Genomic DNA, 20,732 nt, shown 5'->3' with positions numbered 1-20,732 from the left:
GGCTTCATCCTGCCGGAGTCCTGGGCATCACGGAGACCGGCGGTGAGGGCAGGAAATACTCAGGGAGCCAGGAAAGACCAAGACCCGCCGCTCCCTGAGGACCCTCCCCCCTCCCCCCGGGAATGGAGCATCCAGACGGGGGGTGCAGACCAGGGGGCACAACCTCAGTGCAGCTGGAGTGCCCAGGCCACGTGACGGGAGGAAAGACGGCAAGAAAGGGTGCGACTCAGGCTGGCTGCACTCTGCAGAGCTGCTCAGGCCTGAGAAAAGGCACCCGTGACCCTCGGGCGAGAGCCCCCCGCCAATGGCGGCCCCACCGTGCTCCCTCCTGCTGAGGCCACTAGCAGCCCTCACGGGGGTGGCCCACACTACCTGGTCACTCATCCCTGCAGGCGAGAGGGGAGGGCAGGAACTCCTCTATTTCAAGTAGAAACATACAGCTTATATCTGAGGAAAGTACCAATGTCCTACTGATAGGGTCATTCACAGCTGCTGGTTTTTTTGGTTTTTTTAAATCTTTGGCTGCACTGGGTCTTCGTTTCTGTGCGCGGGCTTTCTCTAGTTGTGGCGAGTGGGGGCTCCTCTTTGTTGCGGTGCATGGGCTTCTCACTGGGGTGGCTTCTCTTGTTGCAGAGCACAGGCTCTAGGCACATGGGCTTCAGTAGCTGTGATGCACGGGCTTCCGTAGTTGTGGCTCGCAGGCTCTAGAGCGCAGGCTCAGCAGTTGTGGCGCACGGGCTTAGCTGCTCCACAACATGTGGGATCTTCCCGGACCAGGGCTGGAACCTGTGTCCCCTGCATTGGCAGGTGGATTCTCAACCACTGTGCGACCAGGGAAGCCCTACTGGTTTGTTTCGTTCTGTTTTTTGCTTTTTAAAATTGTGTTAAAATACACATAACAAAGTCTATCATCTTAACCATTCTCAAGCATATAGTGCAGTGGTATTAAATACATTCAGCTGGCGGTGTAGCCGTCAGCACCATCCCTCCCCATAGCACTTTCCATCTTATAAAACTGAAACCCTGGCCCCATTAAACCCTAACTCTCCATTCCCATCCCCCCAGCCCCTGCCTTTCTACCTTTCTACTTTCTGTATCTGAATTTGACTATTCTAGACACTTCATATAAGCAGAAGTATACAGTATTTATCCTTTTGTGACTGGCTTATTCACTGAGCAAAATGTCCTCAAGGAGGTTCATACAGGGGCTTCCCTGGTGGCACAGTGGTTGGGAATCCGGCTGCCAATGCAGGGGACATGGGTTCAAGCCCTGGTCCAGGAAGATCCCACATGCCGCGAAGCACCTAAGCCCGTGTGCCATAACTACTGAGCCTGCACTCTAGAGCCCGCGTGCCTAGAGCCCACGCCGCAACAAGAGAAGCCACTGCAATGAGAAGCCCGCGCACCACAACGAAGAGTAGCCCCTGCTCACCACAACTAGAGAAAGCCCACGCACAGCAACAGAGACCCAACACAGCCAAAAACAATAAATAAAATAAAATAAATTTATTCTTTAAAAGTCCTATGTATCCCTAGATAAAAATATTTTTTTAAAAAAAGAGGTTCATTCATGTTGTAGCACGTGTCAGAATTCCCCCCCCCTTTTTTTTTTGGCAGCACCACGGCTTGTGGGATCTTAGTTCCCCGACCAGGGATTGAACCTGGACCCTTGGCAGTGACAGGGCTAAGTCCTAACCACAGGACCACCAGGGAATTTCCAGAATTCACTTCCTTTTTAAGGCTGACTATTCCGTTGTGTGGATGGACCACATCTGGCTTATCCATCATCCACTGATGGGCACCTGGGTTGCCTCCACCTTTTGACTAATGTGATTAATGCTGCTATGAACAAAGGTGTGCAAATATCTCTTTGAGACTCTGCTTTCAATCTTTTGGGTATATACCCAGAAGTGGAACTGCTGGGTCATATGATAATTCTATTTTTATTTTTTGAGGAACCTCCATAATGTTTTCCACAGCCACTGCACCATTTAACACTCCCACCACCACTGCACAAGGTTTCCAGTTTCTCCACATTTTCACCAACAATTGTTATTTTCTTTTTTGATAGTATCCATTGTGATGGATGTGAGGTGGTATTTCACTGTAGTTTTGATTTGCATTTCCCTAATTAGGGATGCTGACCATCTTTTCATGTTCTTACTGGCCATCTGTATATCGTTTTTGAGAAATGTCTATTCAAGTCCTTTGCTTTTTTTTTTTTTTTTTTTGGTGGTACACGGGCCTCTCACTGTTGTGGCCTCTCCCGTTGTGGAGCACAGGCTCCGTATGCACAGGCTCAGCGGCCATGGCTCACAGGCCCAGCCGCTCCGCGGCATGTGGGATCTTCCCGGACCGGCACACGAACCCGTGTCCCCTGCATCGGCAGGCGGACTCTCAACCACTGCGCCACCAGGGAAGCCCCTTTGCCCATTTTTGTTTTTGTTTTTGTTTTTGTTTTAACAAAGTGGGCATTACAATCTCCACATGATGTAAAACAAGGCCTATATGCTTAAGTGATTTTTCTTTTCTTTTTTTTTTAACATCTTTATTGGAGTATAACTGTTTTACAATGGTGTGTTAGTTTCTGCTTTACAACAAAGTGAATCAGTTATACATATACATATGTTCCCACATCTCTTCCCTCTTGCGTCACCCTCCCTCCCACCCTCCCTATCCCACCCCTCTAGGTGGTCACAAAGCACAGAGGTGATCTCCCTGTGCTATGCGGCAGCTTCCCACTAGCTATCTAATTTACATTTGGTAGTATATATATGTCTATGCCACTCTCTCACTTCGTCACAGCTTACCCTTCCCCCTCCCCATATCCTCAAGTCCATGCTCTAGTAGGTCTGTGTTTTACTTCCGTCCTACCACTAATCTCTTCATGACATTTTTTTCCTTAGATTCCATATATATGTGTTAGCATACGGTATTTGTTTTTCTCCTTCTGACTTACTTAACTTTGTATGACAGACTCCAGGTCTATCCACCTCATTACAAATAACTCAGTTTCATTTCTTTTTATGGCTGAGTAATATTCCGTTGTATGTATGTGCCACATCTTCTTTATCCATTCGTCTGTTGATGGACACTTAGGTTGCTTCCATGTCCTGGCTACCGTAAATAGAGCTGCAATGAACATTTTGGTACATGACTCTTTTTGAATTATGGTTTTCTCAGGGTATATGCCCAGTAGTGGGACTGCGGGGTCATATGGTAGTTCTATTTTTAGTTTTTTAAGGAACCTCCATACTGTTCTCCATAGTGGCTGTATCAATTTACATTCCCACCAGCAGTGCAAGAGTGTTCCCTTTTCTCCACACCCTCTCCAGCATTTATCGTTTCTAGAGTTTTTGATGATGGCCATTCTGACCGGTGTGAGATGATATCTCATTGTAGTTTTTTTTGTTTGTTTGTTTGTTTGTATTTTTTGGTACGCGGGCCTCTCACTGTTGTGGCCTCCCCCGTTGCGGAGCACAGGTTCCAGACACACAGGCTTAGCGGCCATGGCTCACAGGCCTATCCGCTCCGCGGCATGTGGGATCTTCCCGGACCGGGGCCCGAACCTGTGTCCCCTGCATCAGCAGGCGGACTCGCAACCACTGCGCCACCAGGGAAGCCCTCATTGTAGTTTTGATTTGCATTTCTCTAATGATTAATGATGTTGAGCATTCTTTCATTTTGTTTGTTGGCAATCTGTATATTTTCTTTGGAGAAATGTCTATTTAGTTCTTCTGCCCATTTTTGGATTGGGTTGTTTGTTTTTTTGTTATTGAGCTGCATGAGTTGCTTATAAATTTTGGATATTAATCCTTTGTCAGTTGCTTCATTTGCAACTATTTTCTCCCATTCTGAGGGTTGTCTTTTGGTCTTGTTTACGGTATCCTTTGCTGTGCAAAAGCTTATAAGTTTCATTAGGTCCCATTTGTTTATTTTTGTTTTTATTTCCATTTCTCTAGGAGATGGGTCAAAAAGGATCTTGCTGTGATTGATGTCATAGAGTGTTCTGCCTATGTTTTCCTCTAAGAGTTTGATAGTGTCTGGCCTTACATTTAGGTCTTTAACCCATTTTGAGTTTATTTTTGTGTGTGGTGTTAGGGAGTGTTCTAATTTCATACTTTTACATGCAGTTGTCCAGTTTTCCCAGCACCACTTATTGAAGAGGCTCTCTTTTCTCCATTGTATATCCTTCCCTCCTTTATCAAAGATAAGGTGACCATATGTGTGTGGGTTTATCTCTGGGCTTTCTATCCTGTTCCATTGATCTATATTTCTGTTTTTGTGCCAGTACCATACTGTCTTGATTACTGTAGCCTTGTAGTATAGTCTGAAGTCAGGGAGCCTGATTCCTCCAGCTCCATTTTTCGTTCTCAAGATTGCTTTGGCTATTCGGGGTCTTTTGTGTTTCCATACAAATTGTGAAATTTTTTGTTCTAGTTCTGTAAAAAAAAGCCAGTGGTAATTTGATAGGGATTGCATTGAACCTGTAGATTGCTTTGGGTAGTAGAGTCATTTTCACAATGTTGATTCTTCCAATCCAAGAACATGGTATATTTCTCCACGTACTTGTATCATCTTTAATTTCTTTCATCAGTGTCTTATAGTTTTCTGCATACAAGTCTTTTTTCTCCTTAGGTAGCTTTATTCCTAGATGTTTTATTCTTTTTGTTGCAATGGTAAATGGGAGTGTTTTCTTCATTTCACTCTCAGATTTTTCATCATTAGTGCATAAGAATGCCAAAGATTTCTGTGCATTAATTTTGTATCCTGCTACTTTACCAAATTCATGGATTAGCTCTAGTAGTTTTCTGGTAGCATCCTTAGGATTCTCTATGTATATAGTATCATGTCTTCTGCAAACAGTGACAGCTTTACTTTTTCTTTTCCTATTTGTATTCCTTTTATTTCTTTTTTTTCTCTGATTGCTGTAGCTAGAGCTTCCAAAACTAGGTTGAAAAAGAGTGGTGAGTGGGCAACCTTGTCTTGTTCCTGATCTTAGTGGAAATGGTTTCAGTTTTTCACCATCGAGAACGATGCTGGCTGTGGGTTTGTCATATATGGCCTTTATTATGTTAAGGAAAGTTCCCTCTATGCCTACTTTCTGCAGGGTTTTTATCATAAATGGGTGTTGAATTTTGTCAAAAGCTTTCTCTGCATCTATCGAGATGATCATATGGTTTTTCTTCTTCAGTTTGTTGATAGGGTATATCACGTTGATTGTTTTGCGTATATTGAAGAATCCTTGCATTCCTGGAATAAACCCCACTTGATCATGGTGTGTGATCCTTTTAATGTGCTGTTGGATTCTGTTTGCTAGTATTTTGTTGAGGATTTTTGCATCTATGTTCATCAGTGATATTGGCCTGTAGTTTTCTTTCTTTGTGACGTCTTTGTCTGGTTTTGGTATCAGGGTGATGGTGGCCTCATAGAATGAGTTTGGGAGTGTTCCTCCCTCTGCTATCTTTTGGAAGAGTTTGAGAAGGATAGGTGTTAGCTCTTCTCTAAATGTTTGATAGAATTCGCCCGTGAAGCCATCTGGTCCTGGGCTTTTGTTTGTTGGAAGATTTTTAATCACAGTTTCAATTTCATTGGCGAGGACAGCTGTCCAGGCTCCAGTGGGTCAGCGAAAGGGGATGGCGGCACTGGGCCTGCGAGTGAGCGGCTGGACGCTGCAGTGCTTGCCACCCAGTCCCTCCACGACAGGACCAACCCACAGGCCACAAGGCAAAGAGGGTCATCTATGCTGGACTTGCCCGCCTCAAGGGGGCTTGGACTTGCAGGTATGATTTTCAACGCACAGCAGCACGGCTCTGCACTCTGGACCCAGCCAGCCGACAGACCCCTGGCGCAGACCCCGCCCCACAGGTCCCTTCCCTCAGGCCCCGTCCCGCAGCCCGGCCCCAGTAGACCCCGACCCACAGGCCCCACCCCGAAGCCCGGCCCCCGCAGGCCCCATCCCGCAGCCCGGCCTGGCAGGAGCAGCAATACCTTCTCGTGCAGCCGCAGGTGCTCCTCGCAGGCGCGGAGAGCCTCCTCAGGCTGCGAGTCTCCGAGGGCACACAGGGCGCCACACACCTGCTCCTGCACCTGAGGGTCCTTGTCGGTGACAGCGTCCAGCAGAATGGTGAACAGTCCTGCCGTGACAAAGCGCAATGGTGTGGTCAGGCCCGGCCCCGACCCCACCATCGCTACGCTCAGCCTCTGAGGACTCGGCCCCACGGCTGGAGGAGACCGCCGCACCGGCCTGGCCGCTTTGCAGCCTCCACTGCGCTGGTCGGGATCTCTGAGACCCACTGGCCACCTGCTCTGAGGTCACTCCGGCCACCTGTACCCCGACCTTCCAGCCCAGGCCATGTCTGCTCCACGTCTCCGGCCCCGCTGGACCCGAGCGCCTATAAAAGGCAGGCGGTGCAGGCTCAGGGCCCCTTCGGAAGCTGCCCCAGGCGGCCCTCTGGCCCACACTCTGCCCTGTGCTTGCCAGGCAGCACCCCAGTCCCAGCAGCTGCTTTCGCAGCCTCCTCACCCTGGCAACTCCCCACACTCAGATCCAGGCCTCCGCCCCATGGACAGGACCCCCCCATCCTCAGTGCCCCGAGAGCTCCGGGCGTGTGCCGGCCAGCGGTTCGCAGACCCTCACCCTGGGGATGGAACCGTGGGGCAGGAACACCATCCCCAGCCTCTGCCCCGCCCCGGGCCCCACCCTCAGCAAAGGCTGGCCCTGGCTGCAGGCAGAGTAGCCAGCCAGAGCGGATGCTGGCCCTGGGGCTTTCGTAAGAAGGGACGAAGGCACAGGGACCCTCCCACATGGAGCACGAAGCCCCCTGTGCCAGGCAAACGCTGTCCCCCACACCAGACTGAGCCTGTGGCCAAATCTGGACCTCTGTGTCAGCATCTGCAGAGACGAGAGCTTTGTTTTCTTTTTTTTTTAAATGAAAACTTAGAGAAAGTGTGTTCGTGCAGGCGTCATTCCTTCCAAGCACATTTACTCAATGCCACGGGCTCCTCTGTGTCCCAAACTCAGAAACTGGCAGGCATGACATGGAGACCTGCCAAGACCCCCACACACTCACTCTTCACGTATGACTCGCTCATTGCTGTGGCCGTGGCTTCCTCTCGCCCGGTGTGAACATGGACAGCTCTCTTCAAACCTGGAGCAACCAGACGTGCAACATTTAGGTCATAAGCCTCCTCAGTTTACGAGCAGTTACTGTGTTTGTGTAAAACACAAGATTTAAACAATTTCGTCCTGGGGGAACTGTCTCTGCCACAGTTTGGCTGAAAGGCGTGCGGAGGACGGGAGGCACCGTCCCCTCAATGGTCACCGGCTCTCCTCCATCCCAGCAGCTGTCAGCTCCACCGACGCATGGCCGGCCCACCAGGGCTCGTCCTGACTGGCTCATGGTGGCCTGGGCAAGCGTGTTACCTCCTCCAGCTACAGCATCTCCCTTCACTCTGTGCGCGTCAGGCCTGGTGTCGCTGGCGGTCTGTGCGGAGCAGGGACACCCTCCTTGAGAGCCAAGAGCAACTGCCTTGGTGGCTGCGGGGCCGGGACTGCCCACGCCTGAGATCCTATCACAATGTTAATGAGCCTCCTGCTGGCCGAGAGACTGGGCGGGCGGCACAGGGATCTGGTGGGCTCCCCGGCGCCTGAAACCAACCATACAAACAGCACACGGGATCCAAACACCACACGCCTCGAAGCGCCACTTGCAACAGAGGGACCCAGAGGATAAAGCCCATGAAACATGCGAACGGCTCCCCACTTCACCACGTGGTCACATGCTCTGCCCTATGGCACACTCTCCCAGGACCTGTATGGTGGTGCTTTCTCACACTAGTGTCCTCGATTTGCTGGTCACCACCCTTCATTCCCCAGTCACCACCCATCCAGAAAAGGGTGAAGGTGGAGGTAGCAAAGGAGAGATGCCTTGACCTGCTCCCGAGCAGGGAGGATATGCTCATTTGGCTGTGGCCACATGGGAAGGGGGCAGTGAGAAGTCACCTAATGCAGGGACAGGGTTGGGGGTGGAATTAAAAATAAGTGAGAATTCTAGGGCTTCTCTGGTGGCGCAGTGGTTAAGAACCTGCCTGCCAATGCAGGGGACATGGGTTCAATCCGTGGTCCGGGAAGATCCCACGTGCTGCAGAGCAACTAAGCCCGTGCGCCACAACTACTGAGCCTGTGCTCTAAAGCCCGTGAGCCACAACTACCGAGACTGCATGCTGCAACTATTGAGCCTGCGCGCCTAGAGCCCGTGCTCCGCAAGGAGAGAAGCCACTGCAAGGAGAAGCCCACGCACCACAATGAAGAATAGTAGCCCCTGCTCTCTGCAACTAGAGAAATCCTGCGCACAGCAACGAAGACCTAAGGCAACCAAAGATTAATTAATTAATTAATTTTTTAAAAAAGTGAGAATTCTAGATCAAGAAGGCACACTGGTCCTAAGCATTCACCCATCCCACCAAAACCTCAGTGAAATGACAGAAAAGATGCATGTTTTAAAAGAACAAACCCACAAGAGCACTAGAAAACAAGAAAAGATAAAATTAGCAGACCAGAAGCTTCCAGGAATCCCAGGCAGACAGAAAGCAGATGGAGAGGACTGGTTTGAAGCTGGTAGCATCAGCAAGGTGTTTCCCCTTTCTTCCCGGAAAGCATCTGAAAATAACAAGAAAAGCAAGAAATAAAAACACATATTCCACTGGCAGCAGAGCAAGAAGGTGGCAGAAAAATCCCACACCCCGAAAAGCTGAAAGGCGGAGAGCGCCACAGCTGGCAGGCAGGTACGAGGTGCACTGGTCACAGGCTTCAGAAAGCCCACAGGACACTTCTCAGAGGCAGGCACCCCCGCACGTGGAACCCACATCCTGAGTTCCCAGAACCGGTCTGAGTCTACAAGGCAAGCAGCCCATTCCTGGGGCAGCGGCTTTGCCCTGTGAAGAGCTACAGCTGTCTATGTCCACGCCTCAGAGAAAAGGGGCTAACCAGCTCCAGCTGGAACATCCTTCACACACGTGCAGACAGCTGTGCTCACTCGACTCAAGCGGCAGCAAACGCAAACAAGCATGAGAGACGTCAGCCGTCAGCCCACCTGGGAGGGATGGACCAGTTTGCCATCTCAACCAAAACAACTAAGAAACTGAACAAAACACGTGAAGCCACAGTTCTCAGGCTGCTGGGCAACAGGAAATGAAGGGCAGGGAACCCTGAGGTCACTCCAGCTCATCATCTGTAGGGCACATCCAGCTGAGGACACTCAGGAAGGCCCAGAGCTAGGGCGGGGAGCATCTCGGGAGGCCTCAGTCTTGCTGGAGTTTGCAGGGTCCAGTACCAGAGAGAAGTCCAGAGACCTGCAGAGGGTCTCCTGGTCACTCAGTTGACTTACTGGCCAGCAAAGGGGCAACAGAATAATGTCCCCAAAGATGCCCATGCCCTCATCCCCAGAATGTGAATATGTTACCTTATCTGGCAAAGGCACTTAGCAGATGGGATTAAGGGTACAGACCCTGAGGTGGAGAAATTACCCTGGATTATGTGGGTGAGACCAGCCTAAATTCTTAAAAGCAGAGAATCTTTCCCAGCTGTGTCAGAGAGATGAGACGGAAAAAGGGGGAGAAAATCAAAGTATGGGAAGAAAATCCACCATGGCTGGCTTTGAAGATGGAGGAAGGAGGCTCTGCACCAACGAATGAGGGCACCCATAGAAGCTGGGAACAACCCTCAGCTTACAGTCAGCAAGAAGGCACGGACTTTGGTCCTCCAGCCACAAAGAACCAAATTCGGCCAACAATTTGAAACAGCAGGAAACAGATCCTCCCCAGAGTCCCCAGAAAGGAGCACAGACCTAGCAACCCAATTTTAGCCCCATGAGATCCATGTCAGCCTTCTGACCTTAAGGACTTTAAGATAATGAATATGTGTTGTTTAAGCCACTAAGTTTGTAGTAATTTGTTACAACAGCAATAGAAACCCAATACAACAAGCACCATGTTTAAGAAGAAATTACAGAGGCTTCCCTGGTGGCGCAGTGATTAAGAATCCGCCTGCCAATGCAGGGCACACGGGTTTGAGCCCTGGTCCAGGAAGATCCCACATGCCATGGAGCAACTAAGCCCGTGAGCCACAACTACTGAGCCTGTGCTCTAGAGCCCATGAGCCACAACTACTGAAGCCCACATTCCTAGAGCCCGAGCTCTGCAACAAGAAAAGCCACCACAGTGAGAAGCCCACACACTGCAATGAAGAGTAGACCCCGCTTGCCTCAACTAGAGGAAGCTGCGCGCAGCAACGAAGACCCAATGCAGCCAAAACTAAATAAATAAATTTATTTAAAAAAAAAAAAAAAAAGAAGAGGAAGAAGAAATTACGCAAGGCCAGGAAAAGAGCCACCCAAAAGGATTAGCAGCAAATAATCCCTGGAGCTCACAATGAGGCAGGAATGGGCCTGCTCCCAGCAATCGGGGGAAACATCACAACTCATAGTGTTCTGGGAAGGGCACTAAAAAAGATTTCAGCTCAGTAAAGAAGTAAAGTTAGGGAGTTCCTTGATGGCCTAGTGGTTAGGATTCCAGGCTTTCAATGCCATGGCCCGGGTTCAATCCCTGGTTGGGGAACTGAGATCCTGCAAGCTGTGCCATGCAGCCAAAAAAAGACAAAGGAAAATAAAAGTAAAATTAGCCCGACGCTAAATGCCATTCTGGTTTCACCTAACAAAGCTAAAAGCAAGACCTGAAATGATCAAACTGTTCCCAAATAACTTAGCCACAACCCAGCACAAAGCTTGAGAATAATAATAAGAACACAAAAACATCTAGCACTAACAAAGTAAAATTACAATGTCTGTCATCCAATCAAAAATTACCAGGCAGGGACTTCCCTGGTGGTGCAGTGGTTAAGAATCTGCCTGCCAATGCAGGGGACACGGGTTCGATCCCTGATCCGGGAAGACCCCACATGCTGCGTAGCAGCTAAGCCGGTGCACCACAACTACTGAGCCTGCATGCCACAACTACTGAAGCCTGCAGGCCTACAGCCTGTGCTCCACAACAAGAGAAGCCACTTCAATGAGAAGCCCGTGCACCACAACGAAGAGGAGCCCCCACTCGCCGCAACCAGAGAAAGCCTGCACAGAGCAACACAGACCCAACGCAGCCAAAAGTAAATAAATAAATTTATCAAAAAAAAAAATTTACCAGGCATGCAAACAGGCAAGAAAACTCAACCCACAATGAAGATGACTCAATCAATAGACACTGACCCAGAAATGATGCAGAGGAAAGAATTAGTAGTTTAGGACATTTAGATTGTAATTGTATTTCATATATTCAAGAAACCACAGGAAACACTGACTATGTTAACATAAAGAGGCTAAAGTAAAAGACTGGGAAAAGAAAAACAAGGCTGACAACTAGTCATAAAAAGCTGGAGTGACTATATTAATATTAGACAAAGTGGATTACAGAGATATAACAATTCTAAACATTTATGCACCTAATAACAGAGCTTCAAAATACACAAACTCAAACCTAATAAAAATGCAAGGAGAAATAGACAAATCCAAAATATAGTAGAAATTCAGCACCCCCATCTGTAATTGTTAGAACAAGTGTATAGAAAATTGCTAAAGGTACAGAAGACCTGAACGATACCGTCAACCAACTTAAGTAATATTTATAGAACACTCTATTCATTAACAGTAGAATATGTATTTTTTCCAAACTCACATGAAACATTTACCAAGACTGACCATATTCTGAGCAATAAAACAAGTCTCAATAAACCTAAAAGAATTCGAGTCATACAAATTATGTTCTCTGACCACATGGAGTTAAATTTGAAATCAATAAGAGAAAGCTATCTGAGAAATCCCCAAGTATTTAGAAACTACTTAATAAGCTTCAAAATAATGCATGAGTCAAAAAAGAAATCAAAAATGAAATTAGAAAGCATTCTGAAGTGAATGAAAATGAAGACATCAAAATTTGTGGGAAATGTATAGCACTAAATGTCTGTATTAGAAAAGAAGAATGACTTTGTGAATTTGAATAAAAGAAACCTCATTTAGCAGGGAGTGCAGAGGCCAGAGTGGGAGCTCCTGTGCACTACCCACTCCAGGTGAATCATAGACCCAACAGGAAGAGTCATGACTTGCATTCCCAGCAGGAAGATGTCTCTACTTTAGGACCCCGGAAAGAGGAAGGAAGAATAACTGGCTGTTTTAGTTTTAAGGTCAACAACATCAAATTCCACCTTAAGGGACTCCCCTGGTGGCGCAGTGGTTAAGAATCCGCCTGCCAATGCAAGGGACACGAGTTCGAGCCCTGGTCCAGGAAGATCCCACATGCCACAAAGCAACTAAGCCCATGTGCCACAACTACTAAGCCTGCGCTCTAGAGCCTGCAAGTCACAACTACTAAGCCCGCATGCCACAACTACTGAAGCTCGTATGCCTAGACCCCGTGCTCCACAACAAGAGAAGCCACCGCAATGAGAAGCCTGTGTGCCACAATGAAGAGTAGCTCCCACTTGCCGCAGCTAGAGAAAACTCACATGCAGCAACGAAGACACAACACAGCCAAATAAATAAATAAATTTATTTTTAAAAAAAATTCCACCTTAAGAAACTAGACTCTCAAAAGAAGCAAAAGGAAATAATAAGTATCAGTACATAAATCAAAGAAATAAAAACAGAGAATAGAAAAACAATCAAAGTACCAAAGGCTAGTTATTTGAGAAGATCAATAAATTTGATAACCTCCAGCCTGACTGATCAGGAAAAAGAAAACACAAATTACCAATCTTAAGAATGAGAACAGTGACATCACTACAGATTCTATAGATATTAAAAGGATAGTAAGAATATATTCTGAATAATTTTTTGCCAGTAAATTGGACAACTTAAAAGAAATAGACAAGTCAATTATACCTCAATAAAAAATTATAAAAATTTTAAAAATAAGAGAAAGAGACAAGTTCCTTGAAAGACAGACTATCAAAGCTCACTCAAGAAAAAACAGATAACCTAAATAGCCCTGTATCTAATAAAGAAATTGAACTTGTAGTTAAAAGCATTCCCACAGAGAAAACTCTAGGCCTCGATGACTTCCCTGGGGAATTCTGTCAAACATTTAAGGAAGAAACATACCAACTATACACAAATTCTTCCAGGGAAACTGAAAATAAAAAGCACTTACCAGGACTGCCCTGGTGGCCCAGTGGTTAAGAATCCACCTGCCAATGCAGGGGACATGGGTTTGAGCCCTGGTCTGGGAAGATCCCACATGCCATGGAGCAACTAAGCCTGTGCGTCACAACTACTGAGCCTGCGCTCTAGAGCCCACGAGCCACAACTACTGAGCCCGCACATCACAATTACTGAAGCCCACGCACCTAGGGCCCATGCTGTGCAACAAGAGAAGCCACCGCAATGAGAAGCCTGCGCACCGCAACAGAGTAGCCCCTGCTCTCCGCAACTAGGGAAAAGTCCATGCCTAGCAACGAAGACTCAATGCAGCCAAAACTAACTCACTAAATAAATAAATAAAAACACTTACCAACTGATTCTCTGAGGCCAGCATAACTCTGATAACAAAACCAGACACAGATACTACAAATAATGAAAACTATAGACCAGTACCCTCATAAACACAAAATTTCTTGACAATATTTTATCAAATCATATCCAACACGTAAAAAGGATAATACATCATGACTAAATTGGGTTTATCCTATGAATGCAAGGTTGGTTGAGTATTTTTAAGTGCAGCCAATGTAAGTCACATTAACAGACCAAAAAATAAAAACCATATAATCATCTCAATAAATGCAGAAAAAGCATTTGCCACAATCCAACATCCACTTATAATAAAAATTATCAACAAAAAGGAATAGAGGGCTTCCTTGGTGGCGCAGTGGTTGGGAGTCCACCTGCCGATGCAGGGGACACGGGTTCGTGCCCCGGTCCGGGAAGATCCCACATGCCGCGGAGCGGCTGGGCCCGTGAGCCATGGCCGCTGGGCCTGCACGTCCGGAGCCTGTGCTCCACAATGGGAGAGGCCACAGCAGTGAAGAGGCCCGCGTACCGCAAAAAAAAAAAAAAAAAAGGAATAGAAGGGAACTTCCACAACCTGACAAAGAGCACCTAAGGGAAACCTATAAGAACATCCTTAATGGTAAAAGACTAAATGTGATCCCTGTAAGATGGGGGACAAGGCAATGATGTCTGCTCTCACCCATTCTATTCACTATCATACTCGAGGCTTTAGCCTATGCAACAAGGCAAGGAAAAAAATAATATAAGGCATCCAAATTGAAAAAGAAGTAAAACTGTTTTTATTCACAGATGATGTGGCCATGTATGCAGAAAATCCTACAGAATTGACAAGTGGAACCAGATCAATAAGTCAGCTAGCAAGATCATAGGATATAAAATTAGTATTAAAAAAGCAACGTATGGGGCTTCCTTGGTGGTGCAGTGGTTAAGAATCCACCTGCCAATGCAGGGGACACAGGTTCGAGCCCTGGTCTGGGAAGATCCCACATGCCACAGAGTAACTAACCCTGTGCACCACAACTACTGAGCCTGCACTCTAGAGTCCACGAGCCACAACGACTGAGCCTGCGAGCCACAACGACTGAGTCCACGTGCCACAACGACTGAGCCCACGTGCCACAACGACTGAAGCCCGCGCACCTAGAGCCCATGCTCCACAACAAGAGAAGCCACTGCAGTGAGGAGCCTGCGCACCGCAATGAAGAGTAGCCTCCGCCCGCCGCAACTAGAGAAAACCCGCACACAGCAACGAAGACCCAACGCAGCCAAAAATAAATAAATTTTTTTAAAAATTAACAAAAAAAAAAGCAACTGTATTTTCATATACTAACAATAAACAAAAATTGAAAAGCCACAGCATTTGCCACTGAGCAAAAGTTGTATGAAATATTTAGGGATAAATTTGACAAAAGATGGACCTGCTGAGAGATATTAAAGAAAACTTAAATAAATGGAGAGAAATACGGTACACGGATATCAATTTTTTTCAAATGGATCTACGGATTGAAGGCATTCCCAATCAAAATCCCAGAACGTTTTTTGTAGAAATTGACAGACTGATTCTAAATTCATTTGGAAATGCAAAGGACCTAGAACAGCCAAGACAACGCTGAAAAAAACCAAACCAAAACAAAATGGGAGAACTTACACTAGCTGACTTCAGGACTTATATGTCCAGCTTTCAACAAAGGTACAAAGGCAACTGAGTGCAGAAGAGACAGTCTTTCAACAAGCAGTACTGAACAACTGGACACCCACATACAATAAGTAAACTCCAGTCTACACCTCACACCACACACAAAAACTCCAAATGACTCACAGACCTAAGTGTGAAACTTAAAACTATAAAACTTCTGGAGAGAAACACAGAAGAAAATCTCCATGACTGACACCAAAAGTGAAATCTATAAAAGAGAAGCTTGGTAAACTGACATTTGTCCAAGCACTGCTCTGTGGATATGCTGCTCAGGGAGCGGGAAGTGAACGGGCGAACACCTCTGAGGCCGCCACTCGGTGGCAGACAAAGCCAGGATCAGCGTCCGCGGCCCCCCAGCCTCCTCACTCCACCCCCACCCTGCGCACCAGGCAGCGGGTGTCCTGCTCCTTCTCTGAGAGCTGATCCCGGGTCGCCGCCTCACCGAACCCTGTCTCTGGCCACTTCCTCCACGCTGACTGCCGGTCTTTGTCAAACGCAGGTCACATCACGTCACACCGCTTCTCACTGATCTTCACTGTTGCCCACAGGATCAAACCAACACCTTCAACGAGGGCTGCGGCAACCTAGACCCAAGCCCCTCTCTGCTTCTCTCTCACCCCTCACGCCGCAGGCGTCCAGCACCTGAACGCCCTGGGCCAGGGCTCCGGCTCTCGCGCCCCTGCTTCCGCTGGCCCTACAAGTACCCTGCCCCGCCCCGCCCCCCCCACCCCGGGAGACCCACTCATTCCTCAAGTGCCAGTGCCTTGGCGCACCCCTCCAGCAGGTGACCCAGTGTTCCTGCAGCCCGGGCTCCTACGGGCACTGTGGCATCAGGTCCAAACAGTGACAGTCGTGCGCGCCAGTCTGCTCCAGCACACTGTGAGTGGGGAGAAAAGTTATGGTTTATATCCTTAGTACGCACGCAATTTCCAAAAACAAACGAAAGCTGTTCACTGAAGGAAAAGACCCAAAATCCTCCCATGAGACTCAATATTATAAAACTGTCAATTTTCCTTCATCTACAAATATGTGAATTGGGCTACTGGAGGGTACTTGATAAAATGGTTCCGAAGTTCACATGGAAGAATCAACATACAAAAGTAGCCAACTAAATTTTGAAAAGTATGTGAAAAGGATTTGTCCTGTGTTACGTTAAAACGTATTAAAAAGCTACCGTAATTAAAACTATGCTATTGTTCTAAGAAGAGGTGCACAAATCAACAGAACTGTATAGAAAGTCCAGAAATAAACACCAATAAGGAAGAAAAAGAAAGGGAGGATTTTTTTTTTTTTTTTTTTGCGGTACGCGGGCCTCTCACTGTTGTGGCCTCTCCCGTTGCGGAGCACAGGCTCCGGACACGCAGGCCTAGCGGCCATGGCTCATGGGCTTAGTTGCTCCACGGCATGTGGGATCTTCCCGGACCAGGGCACGAACCCGTGTCTCCTGCATCGGCAGGCGGATTCTCAACCACTGCGCCACCAGGGAAGCCCGAAAGGGAGGATTTTAAATAATGAAGACAGGTGAGCCAATGGTGTCGGAACCGCTAGTTAGGCACTTAGGGAAAAATACGTCTTCCCTACATCCTTCCTTACCTCAAAATAAATGCTAGATGGGTACAAGTGTTACCTGTAAAAATGAAATGTAAGTCCTAAGTAGAAAATACTAGTACACATTTTATAGTCTTGGAGTAGGAAAGGACTTTCTAAGCCAGCCACAAAAACCCACACACCTTGATGAATGTTCAGTTGGACTATATAAAATTTTTTAATTTCTGAAAGTCAAAAACATACATAAATTGAAGACCAAATCTATACACATACACCTATGCCCACAACCCTACACTCTCATAACTCACCCCATCCTCAGTGGAGCATAAAGTAAATAAAAGACAAAACAGGTCAAACCATTCATAACAGGTATGGCAAGAGGCTGGCTAATCTGTCTAATAGTAACACGCAAAGGAGCTCACCCGCATCAACAAGACACACGGGAAGGCGGGCGGCACGCAGACGGCCACTCCAGGACTGGGCTCTCCCCGCGTCACGAGTGAGCGGCTGGGAGTGAGGCCTGCACACAGCTGCGCTCTGCCGGCACCAGACGTTGTCAGTGCTGTGGCCACCACACAGGTGTGGACAACCAGCAGAGCCTGCGGAGTGTCCCCCACAAGCCCAAATGGTTGCACTGCATGACGGGATCATCCACCTCTCGACATCTGTCTACAGAAGCCCTCCCGTGAGTACAGAGTGTTAGAAAACACACATGTGTCAATCAGGGATCTGGTTATAGACTTTTTAAAAAACAAGCACCGGAAAAAGGTGGTAGTCAAGTAAGTATAAACTACCTGGCTGGTGAAAGAGCCGGTCTTAACTGGTTTTGTAAGTTTCCACCTGCTGCCCCTGTCCCAGGCCAGGAGGTCTGCGGAGCAGACAGACCTGTGAGCACAGTGCTGACGGCAAATCAAGGTGAACGTGCTGCAGGGGAAGCGGGTGCAGAGACAGGGACGGGTCTGGGAGGCCCCCTGCGTCCCACAGGAGGCACCACCTCCTTTAATCTGCACGGCCAAGCAGGTCTGTGAGGGACGTGCTATCAGCAGCTGGTCAGCAGTGGGGCGGGCAGGACTGGCTCCTGCACTGCCCTCCACACCTGCCCAGATGCTCCCAGCACAGGGCACGGAGCAGGGCCAACAGGGCCCTCCCTGCCATGCTGGACACGCTGTGGGTGAGGGCAAAAGCAGCTCCCTCCTTCCTCTCCCACCCCTCCTCCTCGCTCACCTGTACTCAGCATTCACTCAATGAATGAATTCAATGCCCACCAGGTGCTCCACAGAACCCCTGGCCTGAAAGATGCCCACTTGTATCACGGCTGCCACATGAACTGGCGCACGCTAACAGAAGTGCTGGGTCAACTTTGCTGAGCCGGAGGGGGGTCAGAAGTGGGTGTGGGAGGCCAAGGAGGCCACACACAGCCCAGCCCAGAGGCAGCCAGGAGCTGGTCTGGAGGGCAGGTGTGTGAGGGGAGACTGGGAAGTCAGGAGGCCCTGGGGGGTCACGGGAACACCCCACCCCCACCCACGCACAAGGCCCGGGGTCTTCCCCTCTTAGCACAGGAGCTAGAGAAGGAATCAACTTCCAGAGTCACAGACAAGAACCTGGGCAGATGACCCAGCACACACAGTCCCTTGAGAACACTCTTTCTCAACGTAAGCCATGCCAAGCAGTGTCACCCCCAAAACTGGGTGGCCCTCCAGCTCAGTGGAGAAAGCACATTTCTCATGACGTCCAGTAGCCAATATTCCTTGAGCACTGAGCAGGGGCTTTCCTGGAAGCCCTACCTCAAGATCAAGTAACTCAGCTCCATGAAGGCGCTCACCAGATCTGGGGCTGCTGATCACAGACAAGCAGTGACCCGGCTGTTCACCTGGGCCTTGGTGGACCCTGGGTCTGAACTAAGCACAGACACCCTGCTTCCAGGCACATGCGACAGCTGTGAAGGCGAGGGAGCAGGCAAGCACCCACGGGTTCCACCTCTGATCCACTGAGGGCCCTCAGCAGGCAGCAGACAGCCTTGGAGGAGTGAGAAACAGCAAGACGGACGCAGGTGCAAACAATCCACCGCAGTGTGGACGTCGGTTTCAAGGTAACCAAGACAGCTCAACTCCAGGTGATCCTATTCTGACACCAAAGAGAGACGAGAGTCACGTGCTCACTTGAGCCATGACGGCCGAAGACCCCGCTGACGACAGCATCCCCAGGCCCTTTGGCTGTCAGGACCATAGGGGCAACCGGGTCACAATCATGCCACCACTCAAGTGTCCCACACTGATGATTCCGCATGGGTCTCCTGGGGCCCAGCGCCTGCTGGCCATCTCCATCTGGACCACCATGGCCACACACACTCAACAGCTCTAACACCATCATCACCCCGACTTCTCCCCGACCCCCACCTCACCTGCCTCTTTTCCTGTGTCATCATGCACTCAGCTACGTGGGTCAGAGGTCAGCATCACCCACTCCTGTTCCTCCACCTCCCTCCCCCACCCTACAGTGACTCACTGACCACCTTCTTGCCCACCTCTACCTCCATCCCTTTCCAGAGTGGTCCCCTCAAGCCAGCCTCCACCCCAACCCTGCCTGCCCCCCCCACCAGGCAGCCGCTCCTGCTTACATCCCCCCCGCCCCCGCCCCCCGTGCCCTCCACACCCCTTAGTGCCTCACTGCCCTTGAGCTGACCAGTCAGCCCCGCCCCCACCCCGGCTGGGCCGGCACAGGGGAACCTCAGGCCCTAGCTGTGCTGGCGCTCCAGGAGAACCAGAACCCTAAATTGGGCCTAAGAGCCCAGGGACTGGGAGCCAGCCCGGGCCTAGCTCCACGCAGCTCTCACCTGGATTGAGAGCGGGACTTCGTGCAGCCCTCCAGCTTCACGCCTACCTTACATGACCAGTAACCCTCAGGACTGTGGACAAAGTACCTCCCTGCTCGACAGTCAAAGAGAAAATGGAATGAATACAACGGCCCCTGCGCGTTGCGACTCTCGGGTTTAGGCTCAGCTTCCCAGAGAGGGGAGCCCGTTTTCCCCCCGGGGGAGCAAGGGCGTGGACCACACGCCTCCGGGGTGACAGGCGCTAGGACTGAGGACCGAGCGCCCCCCGGGGAGGGGACGGGCACCGGGGCCGGTCTCCCCATGCCGTTGCGAGGCAGAATGTGAGCGGCTCGGCTCCCAGGGCGCTCTTCCGGGTTGTGACGCGGCAAATCCGGCTCCGCGCGGGGCTGGGCGCACCTGAGCCCGGGGAAGGGGGTGGGCTCGGCCCCGCGACGCCCGGGACCCTTTCCGCGCTCGCCCGGTGACCTTGAAGAGGCGCCCCCTGACTCGGTTTCCCGCGACGGCCTGGCCAAAGAGGCGGCCCGAGAGTCCGCAGCCCAGGCTTCCCCGGGGGCGGCTAGCCGAGTGACCGCCGCCAGCCCCGGTCCCCGGACCCGACCCCGTTTACCTGAGGAGCCGCGGCAGCCGCAGCACGGGCACCGCCCTCCCGCCTGCTGCTGACCGGAGTGGGCGGGGCCACGTGGCGAGCCCACCGCGCCTCCCCCGCCAACCGTGGCCTGGCGCGCGGCAGCCCGGCCCCGCCCCCAAGCGATCTCTGCGCTCACTGGTCGGAGGTGCGTCCCTCTCGCCCTCTCCACCCGGCCCCCCGAACCCCAGAGAGTCAGAGTGCGCAAACTCCGCCTCGCGCTCGGCCCCGCCCCCGGCCGCCCCGTGACCGCCACACCTGACTGTTGAGCGCCTGTAGGGCCGCTCTGTCCGCCTGAAGGCGTGCGGCCGGCCATTGCGCAGGCGCAGGACGCGGCTCCCTTCCCACTCTGCTGTATCCTCGTACGACATTTACACCGCGATGATCCCGGCACACAGACACCGCCCCACATACCGGGAGAGGCATCGGCGACGCCGGCTCGGCTCGTCAGTGCGCCCCAAAGCCGGTCTTCTC

General features: G+C 50.0%; 1 protein-coding gene across 25 annotated transcripts in view; it reads right to left on the bottom strand.

Moving 5' to 3' along the window:
- Window positions 1-20,490, bottom strand: part of MROH1 (maestro heat like repeat family member 1) — a 67,495-nt gene extending 47,005 nt beyond the window's left edge. For 2 of the 25 annotated variants that reach the window (XM_067017633.1, XM_067017634.1), the window contains exons 1-8: window positions 17,595-17,658; window positions 17,223-17,469; window positions 16,026-16,129; window positions 8,560-8,662; window positions 8,304-8,368; window positions 7,427-7,572; window positions 7,074-7,151; window positions 5,992-6,137 (exon numbers count right to left, since the gene is read on the bottom strand). In XM_067017633.1, coding sequence (XP_066873734.1) covers window positions 5,992-6,137; window positions 7,074-7,151; window positions 7,427-7,572; window positions 8,304-8,368; window positions 8,560-8,662; window positions 16,026-16,129; window positions 17,223-17,228 — 648 coding nt within the window. In that variant the 5' untranslated portion in view covers window positions 17,229-17,469; window positions 17,595-17,658. The other 23 variants (XM_067017630.1, XM_067017628.1, XR_010837526.1 and 20 more) reach the window with 23 other exon arrangements.
- Window positions 20,491-20,732: the final 242 nt, after the last annotated feature.

The sequence above is a fragment of the Kogia breviceps genome, chromosome 17 (assembly GCF_026419965.1).
Source record: "Kogia breviceps isolate mKogBre1 chromosome 17, mKogBre1 haplotype 1, whole genome shotgun sequence".
Lineage (NCBI taxonomy): Eukaryota > Metazoa > Chordata > Mammalia > Artiodactyla > Physeteridae > Kogia > Kogia breviceps.
This window is presented reverse-complemented; position numbering and strand designations above follow the sequence as displayed.